Here is a 16,289-nt window from a genome sequence, read left to right as displayed (position 1 = left end):
TGATTTGGCCCAAACCACTGAGCTCACTTGGAGTATGATGATAGGTTTCAGAAGTAAATAAGACTTTGATTTAGAAAGAAAAAATGCCCCCAAACTATTATCATAAAATAACAGTCAACAATAACATGTAAATACACATTTTCGGTCAGTTTCTCATTTAAGGATTAAGCCTATGACTACATTATAAATGGACCAATTTCAAATTTTATTTTGTCACGTACACAGTCAAACACGGTATGATATGCAGTGAAATGCTTTTGTGACTGCAATAGACATATATATTACAAATATTGCAAGTATTCAAGTGAACCAATATCCAAATATTGCAAACATAACCAAATATTACAATTTTATGTTTTTTAACTGACCCATTGAGTTTCTGTTGGATTGTTTTTACTTGTTGTATTGGGAGTAAAGTACACTGGGTGGGTCAGGTTTCAGCCCTATATTTACAAGTGTTCACAGTTCAGTTAGACAGAAAGTGCACGAAACATTACAATGGCATTACAATTACAAGAAGTCTGACATAAACGCAACAGTCAACCAAAAGTAATTATTTTATTTAAGCCACGCCTTGAGTGTGCTTTACTATCCACCCTGGAGCTCATAGAATCATTTCCACAATTATATATAATGTTATCATTACAATGTACACTTTTTGTGTGTGTTTTTTCCCTGGCATTTTCTCACCAACTCCTTCTACTCTGTTATGTATTCTAGGCCCAGCACTGCATGTTCATGTCCTGTTAAAATAGTGGGTGGCTGTCTGGAACTTTAAGTATTGTTGACTGGGTGCTGTTTACTCCTGTGTCCTCAATATTGTAGGCAAGGAAAATGCTTGTAAATGCTACAAAGAAAAAGTAGACATATCAGAATAATAAAAAAAAACATAAATATGATTCCCCTTATGTCAAGGGCTACATAGATCGTGTATAGAGATGTGACATCACAACAACCGGCCATGTGAAACTAAATGGTGTCTGTGTGGTATGTGTGGCCTGAATTTGCAGTCCCGCAACCAGCCTTGAGTCAGCTCACCCAGAAAACCTATTAAGAGCGATCCTCACCTTGTCGTCTCATCCTGTCCAGCCCTGTTCTTTCCTCTTGTCTATTTTTGTGAACGCCAACATCTGTGGATGTTTCAAAAATGACTGACTTGCGTTCACAGATCCAACCATTTATTTATTTATTTTTGCTTGGTTACAATTTTAATTTTACAAATTACACTATGGTCATGATGTACAGGTTTCAGAATGACAAATACTGGTTTTCACAAAGGTTTGCTGCTTTTGTGTTTTTAGATCTTTTTGTCAGTTGTTTCTGTGGTGTATTGAAGTATAATTACAAGCATTTACAAGCTTGGAGTTTAACAGAATTTGTAGGTTTTTGTTTGTCCACACACCTCTTGAGGTTTGCCCACAAGCAAAATTGAGCCAACTCAGCCCCACACATGAATGGTCTCAGGATGCTTTACTGTTGGCACGAGACAAGACTGATGGTAGCTCTCACCTTTTCTTCTCCGTACATTCATTTTTCAAGATGCCCCAAAAAATCAGAAAGGGCCTTCATCGAATGACTTTACCCTGGTCCTCACCTGTAGTTTTTGCAGTGGCTTCTTTGCTGCGTGAATTTTAAAAAGCTACAAGTCATCATGTGCTGATTAAAAGTTTTCTGTCTTCTGTGAAATAACAGCCATAATACCAGCGTTAACAATGCCACAGACACACACAGAATGGGCCAGAGTACAAAATATCTATTTCTTGAGCAGTAAACCTCGTCTCCAAAATCTGTAGGGAAAAAAAAAGAATTACTAATTTGTTTTATATATAATAAATCATAATATTACACACACACACACACATAATCAGTCTTGTTGTGAAAAAAAAGAAACACTTTGTTCCATTTTTTTTTTTACTTTTAGTGACTACAGTCAATGTAAATACAAACAATAACCACAGTCCTGAGCTCTCAAATAAAGATATATATGGTTACAATAAGAATATGAGGAAGGAGAAATAAATAAAAATAAATAGACAAACTTCAAGCAAAATATAAACATAAGTGGCCTATCCCACAAGGCTTTGCACTGGTCTCCATCTTCTTTCAAGTTGTGCTGTCAACTGTTCCATTAACTATAACTGTCTGATTTTTTGTATCCACTGTGAGACCGTGGGTGGTTCAGGTTTCAATCAATAAGTTTTCATTTTTCTTGCAGCCATTAGTAGGAGCAAAGTTTTCTGATCATAGGACAGATAGTACGGGAATTTGTCCAGTAAACACGTTAAAGGGGAAAAATTCACTTTAAGGAGCTTTCCTATCTTGACTCAGTCCAAAAGTGTTGAACAATGGGACAGTCCCAAAATATTTCCATTTGATCATCCACAGTTTCTCCAGCACTTATTGCTACCCCAACCCCCAGAGCGGAGAGACTTTAGTGGTGTCCTGAAAAATTTTAGACTTCAAGTCAAACTAATTTGACTCCCCACCCCCTTATGACAACCACAACAACACAGAAGTATCATCATCCAATGTCACATTGAGTTCCATTTCCCATTGTTGTTTTATATGTTGGGTATTATCTGACATATCCGTCATCAGTTTGCAGTTAATTAAAGACACTTGTTTTTCAATCAGATTAATCAAATATTTTTCTATGTTTGTTGGTTCTCTTCTGAGCTGATTCCAGTCCTTATGTTTTGTTAAATAATCACTCATTTGTAAATAATGGTCCCCTAAGGCTAGCCAAAAGTTGTTTCTTACTTGGGCGAAGGTTTTTATTACATTTCCCTCGAAGAGTTCGTTTACAGTGATAAGCTTTTTCTCTGCCCACTCATTAAAGTAATTAACAATTACAGACCAGTTTCCCTCCTCTCATTTCTATCCAAAATCCTTGAGCGCTGTGTCTACAACCAGCTATCACTCCATTTATTACAGAACAACCTCCTGGATCCTAACCAGTCTGGCTTCAGAACAGCTCATTCCACCGAGACTGCCCTTTTGGCGGTTACCGAGCAGCTACATGCAGCCAGATTGGCAAAACTGTCACCAGTTCTTATTCTCCTCGACCTATCTGCTGCATTTGACACCGTTAACCACAAGACTCTCTTGTCAATCCTGAAGAGGCTTGGAATTCGGGGCTCAGCATGGCAGTGGTTTGCTTCCTACCTTGATGAGCGATCTTACCAAGTGACTTGGAAAGGATCCACCTCTACCTCACGTAGACTCTCCACTGGTGTACCTCAAGGCACTTTCTCCCTCTACACGAGATCACTTGGTGAGGTCATTTCCTCACATGGATTATCCAGCCACTGCTATGCTGACGACACACAACTCCTCTTCTCCTTTCCTCCCTCTGATCTACATGCTGCTTCCAAAATCTCTGCATGTCTAACCGACATCTCGTCTTGGATGGCAGCCCATCACCTCCAACTCAATCCCACCAAAACGGAACTAATATTCATTCCAGCAGACTCTTCACCACATCAGGATCTTGCTGTTTACCTAGACAACTTGCAGCTCTCTCCTTCTGCAACAGCCCACAACCTTGGCGTAACAATAGACAACCAACTCTCCTTCTCAACTCACATCAGCAATCTCTACCGCTCATGTAGATTCTTTCTCTACAATATCAGATTCCGCCCTTATCTGTCAACCCAGGCCACCCAACTACTGGTTCAGTCCTTAGTAATCTCACGACTGGATTACTGCAACTCCCTTCTAGCTGGTCTACCACTATGTACCATCCGACCTCTACAACTCATACAAAATGCAGCAGCACGACTAATCTTCAACCTTCCCAAATTCTCCCACACCACCCCTCTGCTACGCTCCCTCCACTGGCTCCCAGTAGCTGCACGCATCAGATTCAAAATACTGATGCTGCCCTACAAAGCCAAACATGGAGTAGCACCATCCTACATCACAGCCCTTATTACACCTCGCACTGCACCTCGTTTACTCCGAGCCTCCAGTACTGCTCGCCTGGTCCCTCCATCTCTGAAGGTAAAAGGAGACATTCATCTAGACTCTTCTCCGTCTTGGCCCCTCGGTGGTGGAATAAACTTACCCTCGAGGTCAGAACAGCTCAGTCACTGAGCACCTTCAAACGACAGCTCAAGACCTTCCTCTTTAAAGAATATTTAGATTAAATTGTAATTTTCTTGTTGTCGAACTTTGCGTACAGAATCTACAACAGAGTGAATAAAATAGATGTATTCATAGTTGGGGTCCTAGTGAACCGGAATTGATCTCTTCATCGATGGTAACTTGAAAGCACGTTGTAAGTCGCTCTGGATAAGGGCGTCTGCCAAATGCCGTAAATGTAAATGTAAATTAAAGCCCCTGTCCGTTAGAGATGGAAGAAATTCAATATTCCTACTTATGGACATGGCTCGCGCGAAAGGCCCACTGATCCTCATAATTGTTTTTGTACCTGTTTCCAGATTTTTAGAGTATTTTTAACCCAAACATTTTCAATCTTCTTTTCTTCTGTGTCTCTAGACCAATAAATGGGAGCCATGATAGAGATATTCCAGGCATTGACTCCTCCTCCATGGAGACCCATATTGCATCTGGATCATGAATGATACAGGCCATGATTGCTCTTACTTGGGCAGTGTAGCTGGCGCTATAATGGACCATAGTAGGAAGTCGGTAAGCTATACGATTTCTTTTGTTAATTTGGATTAATTATTGCTCAATGATTTACTGCAATGAGTAACATGGCATCGTAATTAAAAGTGTTTGTTTGTAAAATTACCTGTGCTTTAGATAATGTTATACCTGTATGAGTTACGTGATAGCGCGACACGGAAGTGTATGGGAGTAGCGGGAGAGAAAAGTTACGAGAGAAAATACGAAAGAAGAACGATAAAGAAACAAACGTTCAATTGCACATCATTCTACTACTGGTCAAACAGGCGCATGCGGTAAATATTATTTTGTGCAGCTATTATTGCCTTGTTACATCTGGAATGTGCAATTTGTGTTTATTATTGTGATGAATGTGAATTTGAAATATTGAATTTGTTTTAGTTTTCACAGTGTTCCATCAGCGTTTCATGACCTGTATGAAAGAAATAAACGTCAGTGGATATCAGTACGAAGCGTGAAGACCGGAGTAGTTACAGGCAGCCCAATAATACATTTTTATGTTAGGCAACATCATGCCTGGTTTAATCTCTTATTCCGTCTATGAGAGGACTGGATCCAATCAGTTCAGCCAGCAGATCTTTGCTAAGTGCAAATAAAGAGGGGTAAAGGACTTCACCCTGTCTAGTGCCGCATCCCAGTGCGAAAAAATCAGAGCAGTGGCCATTAACCCTTACTCGTGACCTGGGGTCTTTATAAAATATTTGGATCCATTTAATAAAGGTGTCATTAAAACCCATATGTCTGAGAGTCTGCTGTAGAAAGGCCCAATCCACTCTGTCGAACAGATGATAAGAAGCATTGATGGGGTGTTCCTTCTTTGTGCTATTATTTGGAGATATAAGGCTCTTCTGACATTATCTGTTCCTTGTCTCTGTACAATGAAACCAGTCCGTTCAGGTTTTACAAGTATTCTTATGTGGTTTTGAATTCTGTTTGCAATGGTGGCCGTAAGTATTTGCAGATCAACACATAGAAGGCTGATGGGACGATAAGAGGTGCAGAGTGTTGGATCTTTGTCCTCTTTATGGATGACACTAATAATGGCTTCAGACCATGACTCTCACCTTCTGAGAGTGGGAAATTGTAGACCTTATGCAGAATTGGAGTCAGCTTTTTTTCAAACACATAATATGTAATATTGTGCAGGGAGTCCATAATGCTTTTTAAAATGTCTTCTTTTGTAATTGGGCTTGTTATTTGGTCAGCTTCCTCCTCAGTTTACGAAGATTAATTTATTTGAGCAGATCTTCAATCTTTTCCATCTTATTTGGGCAGTCCTCTTCCCTCCTGATAACTCCTGATTTTGGGCAGCATTTTATTTTATGCACCACTCTGCTTGATTGCAGTTTGCGCAGCTGAAATGCGAACAGGCGACTAGCCCTATTACCAAATTCAAAATATTTTTAGTTTGTAAATCTCAGCTGCTCCTCTGCTTTGTAGGTTAACAAGTTGTTCAGTTGTTGTCTATTCTCTTTGAGTTTGTCCAGAAAGTTTTGTTTCAGACTTGTCTGAAATTCTCTTTCCAATGCTCTGATTTTGTTTTCTAATTCTAATTGTTCTGCAATTGTCTGTTTTTAATCTAGAACAAATTGCAATAATATTGCCCCTTAGGATACATTTGGCTCCCTCCCATAACACTGTTGGAGACACCCCATCCTTATCATTAAGTTCAAAATAGTCAATAATGCTTTTTTGTAACTCTTGTTGAAGTATTTCTTTATTTAATATAGATATATTGGCTCTACAATATTTAAAATTGTTATATGGAGCTCTTTAATTTCAAACATACTGGAGCATGGTCTAAGATAGGGCTGCAACAACGAATCGATTGAATTGATAAAAATCGATTACTAAAAGAGTTAGCAACGAATTTCCTCCAACTCAATCCCACCAAAACTGAACTAATATTCATTCCATACATGGTACATGGTATTCCATACATGATACATGGCGGAGGCAGAGAAATCTGTGCAAAAATATGCAAAAGCGACATGGCACGGCACAGGAGCACCACGGCAATGATCCAGCACCTGAAACGCGTGTTTGATGAGGAGGAAGGGAGTTCAGCAGCAGGGTAAGTCGCTACAGAATCCTACTTTGTTCCGTTTTGAAGTGAGGAACGTAATGTCCCTGGTGCTGGTGTTTAACTCGCTGCGGAGGAGAACTAGACGGGGACTTACAGCGCCCCCTACAGGTGTGGAGGGGGGATGAAACAGCGTTCGGACTGTTCTCTGCGTCTCCGCGTGGACGACTCGCCTATTGTGTCCCTGAGTAAGACACTTAACCCTAAGTTGCTCCAGGGGGACTGTCCCTGTAACTACTGATTGTCGCTCTGGATAAAGGCGTCTGATAAATGCTGTAAATGTAAATGTTTACCCGTCATCCAGCTTGACAGGAATGACAAGTTAGCGTTAGCGCGTTAATAACAGTAGTAAAGCAGGGGTGCTATAGTTACTTTGCATTAAAAGACTAAAGACATTTTTTTTCACTAATCTTTTTTGGACCATTAATTTTTCAATCTGTTGTCATGTATAGCTACACTGCAAAAAAAGCTTTTCTTACCTAGTAATTTTGTCTCGTTTCCAGTTCAAATATCTAAAAAATCTTAAATCAAGATTACTAGACAAGAAAAATGGCATGAGAAAATTAAGTGATGCTTAAAACTTCTGTTTGAGATTACATCTCATTAAGATTAGTTTTCTTACCCCATTGGCAGATAATTTTGCTTGTTTTAAACAAACAATCACTTAATTTTGAGATGTTTTATCAGAAAACAAGACATTATTTCTTATGCTATTTCATGTGTCTAGTAAATGTATCTTGCTTTAAGATTTTTTAGAGATTTGGACTGAAATCAGGACAAAACTACTAAGTTAGAAAAGTGTGTGTGTGTGTGTCAGTGTGAGAGTTTGTGAGTGTGTGCATCTGCAGTGTAGTGTAGAGAACAAGTTCTGACATTCAAACAAATCCTGTAAAATTTTCTGATTTGTATTGTTCTTTATTTTTTTTATAAATTATTTATCGTTCTTGCAGCTCAGGTGGCACTTTATTTTAAAAAAAGTCTATATTTGGCAGATGTAAAGCATACATGTGTATGTTTTTTGTGTTAGTCAATTTTTATTTTATTTTATTATTATTATTATAACAGCTCAAGGAGCAACATGTTTGTGCACTTTCTAAAGATTTTGTTCTGTTTTTGAATAAAGGGATGGAAATGAATGCTTTTCTTGTTTTTTTTTATCCAATTCTACGATTAATCAAAAAAATAATAGACAGATTGATCGATTATTAAAATAATCATTAGTTGCAGCCCTAGTCTGAGATGGTGATGATGCCATCTTCTTGAAAATTGTATTGTCCTCATTTGGAACATATAAATTAAGCAAATTTATTTTAATGCCTCCCATACTTCCAATTACCATCACATACCTCCCCTATTTATCACAGAGGTTTTCTGATGAGAAAAATAAATAGATTCATTGAAAAGAATTGTGAACCCCTTTTCCTCCCATTGTGATATGAGGAGCTATATTGTAATAATATATATAATAATATTTATTATAATTCTCCTAAGTGGTAACAATCTCAAACATCAGATGAACTCGGCGAAAAAACAAAGAAGAAAAAGAAACAGCTTACTCCTTTGTGGTGAAGATGTCCCATAGTTGACATGAGCAAAAAATCTGCATTGTGGGTTAAATGCAACTTTCATGCACCTGTAGTGCATTTTTTTACCTAAACAACCAACTTCTGTCTTTTTCGTTGTGCAGGGAGTTGGACCATAAATTGCAAAGATACCACAAAGATTACCACAAATCACATTTTTCAGAGGCTAAATCATATTGGGTATTCATTGTTTACCATTCTGCCTACCTGAGAGCAAGCGGATGCTTCTTCTGACCTCCTGGTGAAGCTCCTGGTTCCTTAGTATGAAGATCAATGTTGAGTTGCTCGGCCAGTGCAGCTGCAGACTGCTGGTCACCTGGTAAAGTCCAGAGTCTTTGTCCTGTGTGATGTTGGTGACAGTCTTGTTGGTAACATCCTCGACACTGCTGCTATTGAACCACTGGAGGGTTGGAGAGGGGAACCCGCCTTCTGTGGTCAGGAGCACAACTGCACTTCCAGCTGATGTGGAGATCTGGAGATCTGGCTCAGGGTACCATGCTGGGGGAAAAAAACAGATTAAATTCATATTATACATTAATACCAAGAAACCCTATAAAGTGTTTTTTTGTGTTATGGTGGTAGTTATACTGACAATTTGAGTTAAATGAAAACCACAATACCTGCAACCTTCAGGGGGAAACTTTTCTTTTGGCTGCCCACGTTTGTGCTGACAGAACAGGCGTACTGTCCTATGTCCCCTAACGTGGCATTGTCCAGTCTAAGCGATGCGTTCCCCTTTGCTATTTCAGAGAGGTAGAGGCTGGTTCGGTTTGTATAATGTGAACTCTGCTGGCTGAGCTGGTTCCTCATGTGGTAGAAGATGTGCACGACCTCCTGGTCCCTCTGCCAGGTGATCACCGTGCTGTCCGGAGTCCAGGTGGGTCCAACAGGAAAAGTGCATGGCAAGACTACTGGCTGCCCAAAGAATGCCGTCTGGGTCGCACTGGGCACGATGATCTCAAAATTACCTTCAACGGAACAGCAGAGACAATCAAACTGTTACTTTAGGAGTCAAACAGGCTGGGTCACCCATATTAGAGCATAATACACTAGTAGATTTCATAACATTGGTGTGATTGGTGTTGTGTTTTGACCAACAGAACCACGGACAAACTCCTCTACAAAGTCCTAAAGGGGCAGTGGTGGCCTAGCCGTTAAGGAAGTGGCCCCAAAATCAGAAGGATGCCAGTTCGAATCCCGATCAGCCAAGGTGCCGCTGAGCAGAGCACTGTCCCCACACACTGTTCCCCTGGCACCTGCCACTGCTCACTAAAGGTGATGGTTAAAAGCAGAGAACATTTCGTTGTGAGCACCATGTACTGTATCACAATGACAATCACTTCACTTTCACTTTTCAATAGTCTACAACTTCTCAACCTTGGAAATCACCATCTAACCAAGCCTGATGAAGACATGTTGGAGAGACGTGCATCCTCCAGGCTCCAAGCAATGGACCGCAGCAACACCAAGTCCCCGCGGCTGCCAGGAAGTTTGCCGAAAGTGGTGCATGAGGAGGTCAAAAGCACAGCAAGCGAGTCGGGATCCATGCTAGGCTAAAGCCACGGGTCTGTCGCTGCTCCTCTCCAATGTGCGCTCTTTGGACAATAAACGTGACTAACTGAGGAATGCTGCGATCATCTCTGTGCACTGTTCGGAGCTCGTAGAGCTGAGTCAGATGGAGACTGTTCTACATCCCGAGAGAGTTCACTTCTGTGATCAGCATTGCAGTATACAGCACTAACAATAATGCTAAAGCTAGTGGTGCACTTGGTGAACTCTACAACATCATCAGCAACCTGCAGACAGTCAACTCGGATGCTTCTGCAATGCAATGCACACATCAAATCTGTACTGGCAAAATTCCATCATTAATTCCAACATTATCTTTGCAACAGGATGTTAGACCTTGTTTATGCAAACATCCAGTGTGCATACAAGGCTACACCCATCCCCCACCTCAGACAATCAGACCACATCTCCATACTCCAACTCCAAAGAGGCAGTTCAGACCAGCCACCAGAGAGGTGAGGACTTGGCCCCAGGGGACCATCTCTGCCCTCCACAGACTTGGAGATTTAGAGGTGTGACCACTCTGAGGAGTTTTGATCCAGCAGGTCCACTACATTCAATCCAAGGTCCTTTACTTACTTTTAGTCAGCATTGGATCAACCTCTCACAATCCTTTTGCACTTCAAAACTTCAGAAAGGTGTTCAACAATTAAAATTAAATAACACAATAACACAATTTGTATACCAGCATAAGAAAGAATCACACTTTCTACACGACCTGTTATTTCAAATGTTTAATTAGTAATACAATACTACAGGGTATACTTATTCACAATATATTATTTACGTACATTTAACCTCTCTGCCTATGGATTACACTTAATATTGTGGTGCTGGTTTCCCTAAAGTTGAATACCATAAAATCATTTTTTAAATAATTGCTGATGGAACAACTAGTACTCTTGCTGGAAAACTTCAGCTGAGAAGTAGAATACGAGAGGAGAGGGGATTGCTTTTAAACAGTCAGTAATTGGAGAGTGCTCTGGTGCTGTGTGTTATGGTGGGCATGGCTAGTGATGAGCGCTAAATCAGTATTTAGGTACAAGAGGATGGGTTGCATGTGAGGGGTGAGCAGCTACGGGTTTTTACCAATATGTAAGAACAACTTCTGATAGAACTTAATGACCCATTGTGAAAAGGTCATTATAGCTGCCAGATATTTGACTACACATTTAAGATAAATTAACTTAAATTTAAAAGTAAATTAAGTCTTAATTTAATTAATGCTTCAGGGTTGGGTCATATCTTATTTTGACTTTGTGTTAGTTTGGACTAGGGCTGCAACTAACGATTATTATAATAATGATTAATCGCTGAATCTGATAAAAAAAAGAAAATAATTCATTTCCAACCCTTTATTCAAAAACAGAACCAAAATCTTTAGAAAGTGCACAAACATGTTGCTCCTTGAGCTGTTATAATAATAATAAAATATCATAAAAATTGACTAACACAAAAAAATACACATGTATGCTTTACATCTGCCAAATATAGACTTTTTTTAAAAAAATAAAGTGCCACCTGAGCTGCCAGAACGATAAATAATTTATAAAAAAATAAAGAACAATACAAATCAGAAAATTTAACAGGATTTGTTTGAATGTCAGAACTTGTTCTCTACACTACACTGCAGATGCACACACTCGCAGACGCACACACTCACAAACTCTCACACTGACGCACACACACTGCAAAAAATGCTTTTCTAACTTAGTAGTTTTGTACTGATTTCAGTCCAAATCTCTAAAAAATCTTAAATCAAGATACATTTACTAGACACATGAAATAGCATAAGAAATTATGTCTTGTTTTCTGATAAAACATCTCAAAAAAAGTGATTGTTTGTTTAAAACAAGCAAAATTATCTGCCAATGGGGTAAGAAAACTAATCTTAATGAGATGTAATCTCAAACAGAAGTTTTAAGCATCACTTAATTTTCTCATGCCGTTTTTCTTGTCTAGTAATCTTGATTTAAGATTTTTTAGATATTTGGACTGGAAACGAGACAAAATTACTAGGTAAGAAAAGCTTTTTTTTGCAGTGTAGCTATACATGACAACATATTGAAAAATGAATGGTCCAAAAAAGACTAGTGAATAAAAACATGTCTTTAGTCTTTTAATGCAAAGTAACTATTCCACCCCTGCTGTACTTCTGTTATTAACGCGCTAACGCTAACTTGTCATTCCTGTCAAGCTGGATGACGGGTAAACATTTACATTTACAGCATTTATCAGACGCCCTTATCCAGAGCGACTTACAATCAGTAGTTACAGGGACAGTCTCCCTGGAGCAACTTAGGGTTAAGTGTCTTACTCAGGGACACAATAGGCGAGTCGTCCACGCAGAGAACAGTCCGAACGCTGTTTCATCCCCCCTCCACACCTGTAGGTGGCGCTGTAAGTCCCCGTCTAGTTCTCCTCCGCGGCGAGTTAAACACCAGCACCAGGGACATTACGTTCCTCACTTCAAAACGAAACAAAAGTAGGATTCTGTAGCGACTTACCCTGCTGCTGAACTCCCTTCCTCCACATCAAACACGCGTTTCAGGTGCTGGATCATTGCCGTGGTGCTCCCGTGCCGTGCCATGTCGCTTTTGCATATTTTCGTGCAGATTTCTCTGCCTCCGCCACGTATCTGTCCTCTACCTCTGCTCGTTTTTTTTTATTTTTGCTCCGCGCTGTCTATGAGGCGCCAAACTCTGCTAGTATCTGTGTGCGAGAGAGACCGAGTGTGTTCACTCCGCTCCGCGCTCAAATAAAGTTTTTTTTTAATAATCAAACGTCTCCGCGTCGCGCGACATAACGAATCGATTAGGAAATTTGTTGCCAACTCTTTTAGTAATCGATTTTAATCAATTTGAATCGATTCAATCGATTCGTTGTTGAAGCCCTAGTTTGGACTTTTACAGCCAGTTTCATGACTGCAATAGTCGGCCTCATCAGTGATGGGGACAACAGGGAGTACACAGAACTGACACGGGACTTTGTGGACTAGTGCCAGCAGAACTACCTCCAGATCAACAGCGGAAAAACCAAGGAGCTGGTGGTAGACATCCGCAGGCACAAACATCCTCCACTGCAACCACTGAACATCCAGGGTATGGACAATGAGGCTGTGGAGAGCTACCAGTGGAGGTGATGAGTGACTGGAGAATGGTGGCTGTCATCCCTGTTGAACAACATCTCCCACCCCATGCAGGAAATTCTGACAGTACTGAGCAGCTCTTTCAGTGGCAGGCTACAGCACCCACGATGTGGGAAGGAGAGGTTCAGAAGGTCTTTTCTTCCAACCGCTGTCAGACTATATATGCATTAATGCAGATAATTGACTGTGCAGTTATTTTGGGGCAGTGGTGGCCTAGCGGTTAAGGAAGTGGCCCCGTAATCAGAAGGCTTCTGGTTCAAATCCCAATCCGCCAAGGTGCCACTGAGCAAAGCACCGTCCCCACACACTGCTCCCCGGGCACCTGTCATGGCTGCTCACTCAGGGTGATGGGTTAAATGCAGAGGACAAATTTCACTGTGTGCACCGTGTGCTGTGCTGCTGGGCATCACAAGTGACAATCACTTTTTAAACCCATTTGTCCAAATCTGGATAAGATGCCAGCTGTATCTACACGATGCACTGAGGCTCGGACTTTGAAATACTGGACGTGGTGTCCCTGCGAAAGCAAAGTTGCCTTTACCAAGTGATATCCAGCATGTGGCATGACTTCTTTTATACTGGAAAAAAGAGTGTCTAAGTCTTCATCAGAAAGTTGACAGTACAGCATTTTTACAGTTTCCATGCGTCTGTTACAGGCGCCACCTGCTGGTGAAGCGAGTAAATTTACCCACGTGGGGATTTCTTTCTGTCGTGTTACGAAATGGACAAAAATGCACAGGAAATGATGCACAAATGTTTAAAGCGCTTTTCACGTGTACAAAACGCTGTGCATATGATTTTTGTGGTTATGATTTTACGAAACGCAATTCTAAAAATACATATTTGTGGATACATTTTCATTACATTTACGGCATTTATCAGACGCCCTTATCCAGAGCGAGTTACAATCAGTAGTTACAGGGACAGTCTCCCTGGAGCAATTTAGGGTTAAGTGTCTTGCTCAGGGACTCAATGGTAGTAAATGGGATTTGAACCTGGGTCTTCTGGTTCATAGACGAGTGTGTTAACCACTAGGCTACTACATGATTGATATAAGTTGCACTGGATAAGCGCGTCTGGCAAAGGCTGCAAACGTATATCGTAAAAAGAGACAAAAGTATCAAAAGACTCACTGTAGCCGCGCACTCCGAGCAGAGAAGAACACAGCAGGAACACGCGGCTGGCGAAGGACGACAGAATCATGTCACTGTCGATGGATCCGCCGAAACACGAAGAAAACACTAATGTGGCTAAACGATCTGAAAGCCACAGGTTCGATCCTGACGGTGCTGACTGTAACTCGCTCTGGGTCGGAAATCGCTGCCTGTGGTGTGGCGTCCTGTGTAGGGAGTAGCCTCGGATTTCGACCAGGACACGCCCCTGTCCTCTCTTTAGCAAGGAGAGTGGAATATTAGAGAATATTTCATTGTTAATATCGCGCACAACTATAATATATATATATATATTAGTGTGTACGGCACACCCCAAATCTCTTCAAACAAAAAAAACTCACTTAAACCAAAACTCGCTTACTGGCATTCAAAAAGAATGACCTGCTATCTACTGTTCACGCCGAAACGCGGTGACGCCCGGTGCGTGGCGCATGACCCAATGACGTCACGACGTCACGACGCTGTGACTGTTTCCAAAATAGATACCACGTTCTTTGTGGCTATATAATTCCACGTCGTATTTTTTATCTGAGTTTAGTAACGTGTAGCCCAGGTAAGCGTCACCTTTCTTCGCCAGGACGGTAATGTTTGCGTCCTAACTTGCCTGTTGCGTCTTCCACAAATGCACGAAGCTTGCAGTCGCAGTTAACTTGTAGGAACGCATGACTTCTGTCTTAAATTAACTCGGCTGTAACGTGGAACATGTATTTGTTGGTTTACGCAGGATGAAAAGGCATGTTGGGGCGAGGTCCGAACGTGATTTCGTGGCTTAACCCTTTTGTGTTTCTAGGGACATTTTCTGCTTTTTTTTTTCATCTTTACGCCATTTTGGCGGTGTTGAATGAACATTGATCAAATTTCGCAGAGGATATTCATTTTTTAAAAATTATTATTGTGGCATAAAGCTACAAGAGACCATCCTAATGTGTTGCTAGACGCAGGAAATATCCCATGGGTAAACACACTTTTTTGATCCTATATTACTAATGAACAGTGTTGGGGCTAGTTACTCCAAAAAGTAATATATTACATATTACTCTCAAAAACAGTAATGCCTTACTTTACTTTATTACTCCCTGGAGAAAGTATCTAGTTATATTACTAGTTAAATTTTTTTTCTTAATTACTCTATAATTGCCTGAGATGCATCAGATGGAGGGAGAACATACAAAGGAGGAGTGTCCTTTAGGGTCTTTATTACACCAACAAAAGACTGGCACTGTCTAGCACAAATAACTACAAACAACTGTACTTGTGCAATCGGTCCCTGCTATCGGTATTTTGCAGATTATCTTTCGAAAAGACAGCGATTCGACGGTAGAAAGAGGTAACATTTCTTCTAGTTAGTACGAGGCAACATGCTTAATGATGACTGAATCTCCTCCCGTCGAAACTAGCTTTCTGTTGCTGGGAACCTTCCTCTGAAAAAGAGCTTGCCGTTGTTGACGCTTCCATTTTTCCCATCTGTCTTTGCAGGTGCCGCGCTGCTGCCGGGTGTCGACCAATCGGTGATGGTAAATGATCCCTCGTGCCAAACCCAGACCAATCACTGTTCCGTTCACGCCCCCTCCCCTTCCCTTCTGTTCTCTGTGTTGTGTGCCTTGTGTGTGATGAAGGTGCTACTGGCAAATGTAACGCAAGTAACTAGCTTGGGAAAACTGTAATAATATTACAATTTTCAGATGAGTAATGCCTTACACTACTAGTTACTGAAATCAGTAAAAAAGTAATAATATTACCCAACACTGCTAATGAACGCAATCCTTATTTTTAAGACTTAATTTCATCCCTAAGGCTCCTAACTTAATTTCACATTGGTGTCCACCACGTGGCGCAACCCTTTCTTTCTCAACGCATGCAGCAAATTCTTAACTTTTTTATACAAAATGTATTTAGTATGTGTAAGGATACCTTCCTAATGAAATGATTAATGTGCATCAGTATTGATTTTGGATTGATGGTGTGTCCAACGTCTTCTCTGTTAGAAGTCCTCGCCCTGCCTGGTAAACTAGTCAGGATGAGGAGCGAGAACCAAAACTAAACTGGATTGTTGTGTCTGACTCAGGGCGCTTGTTTATGCA

At 40.7% G+C, this 16,289-nt stretch overlaps 1 protein-coding gene across 2 annotated transcripts; it reads right to left on the bottom strand.

Annotated features, from left to right (window-relative positions):
* Positions 1-238: 238 nt before the first annotated feature.
* On the bottom strand, positions 239-14,630 carry LOC114794805 (CD276 antigen-like). Of its 2 annotated transcripts, none has more exons than XM_028987617.1 (6): positions 14,550-14,630; positions 14,170-14,425; positions 8,940-9,287; positions 8,527-8,817; positions 1,595-1,787; positions 239-1,130 (listed from the first exon to the last, which is right to left on the bottom strand). In XM_028987617.1, the coding sequence occupies exons 2-6, from the start codon at positions 14,237-14,239 to the stop codon at positions 1,109-1,111; spliced, it is 924 nt and encodes a 307-aa protein (XP_028843450.1). In that variant the 5' UTR covers positions 14,240-14,425; positions 14,550-14,630; the 3' UTR covers positions 239-1,108. The 2 variants fall into 2 exon arrangements, with proteins under 2 accessions (XP_028843450.1, XP_028843441.1); XM_028987608.1 differs by having other exon boundaries at positions 239-847; positions 1,068-1,130; positions 14,170-14,615.
* Positions 14,631-16,289: the final 1,659 nt, after the last annotated feature.

Source organism: Denticeps clupeoides, chromosome 1, assembly GCF_900700375.1.
Source record: "Denticeps clupeoides chromosome 1, fDenClu1.1, whole genome shotgun sequence".
Classification (NCBI taxonomy): Eukaryota; Metazoa; Chordata; class Actinopteri; order Clupeiformes; family Denticipitidae; genus Denticeps; species Denticeps clupeoides.
This window is presented reverse-complemented; position numbering and strand designations above follow the sequence as displayed.

What these genes read in the sequence shown, in the direction of transcription:
- LOC114794805 (XM_028987617.1), bottom strand. Translation starts at nt 14,239, where the DNA reads ATGATTCTGTCGTCCTTCGCCAGCCGCGTGTTCCTGCTGTGTTCTTCT. An exon ending in GCTCGGAGTGCGCGGCTACA is followed by an intron (nt 9,288 to 14,169) that starts GTGAGTCTTTTG and finishes GTTCCGTTGAAG; the next exon opens with GTAATTTTGAGATCATCGTG. An exon ending in AGCCACTGCAAAAACTACAG is followed by an intron (nt 1,131 to 1,594) that starts GTGAGGACCAGG and finishes AAACATCCACAG; the next exon opens with ATGTTGGCGTTCACAAAAAT.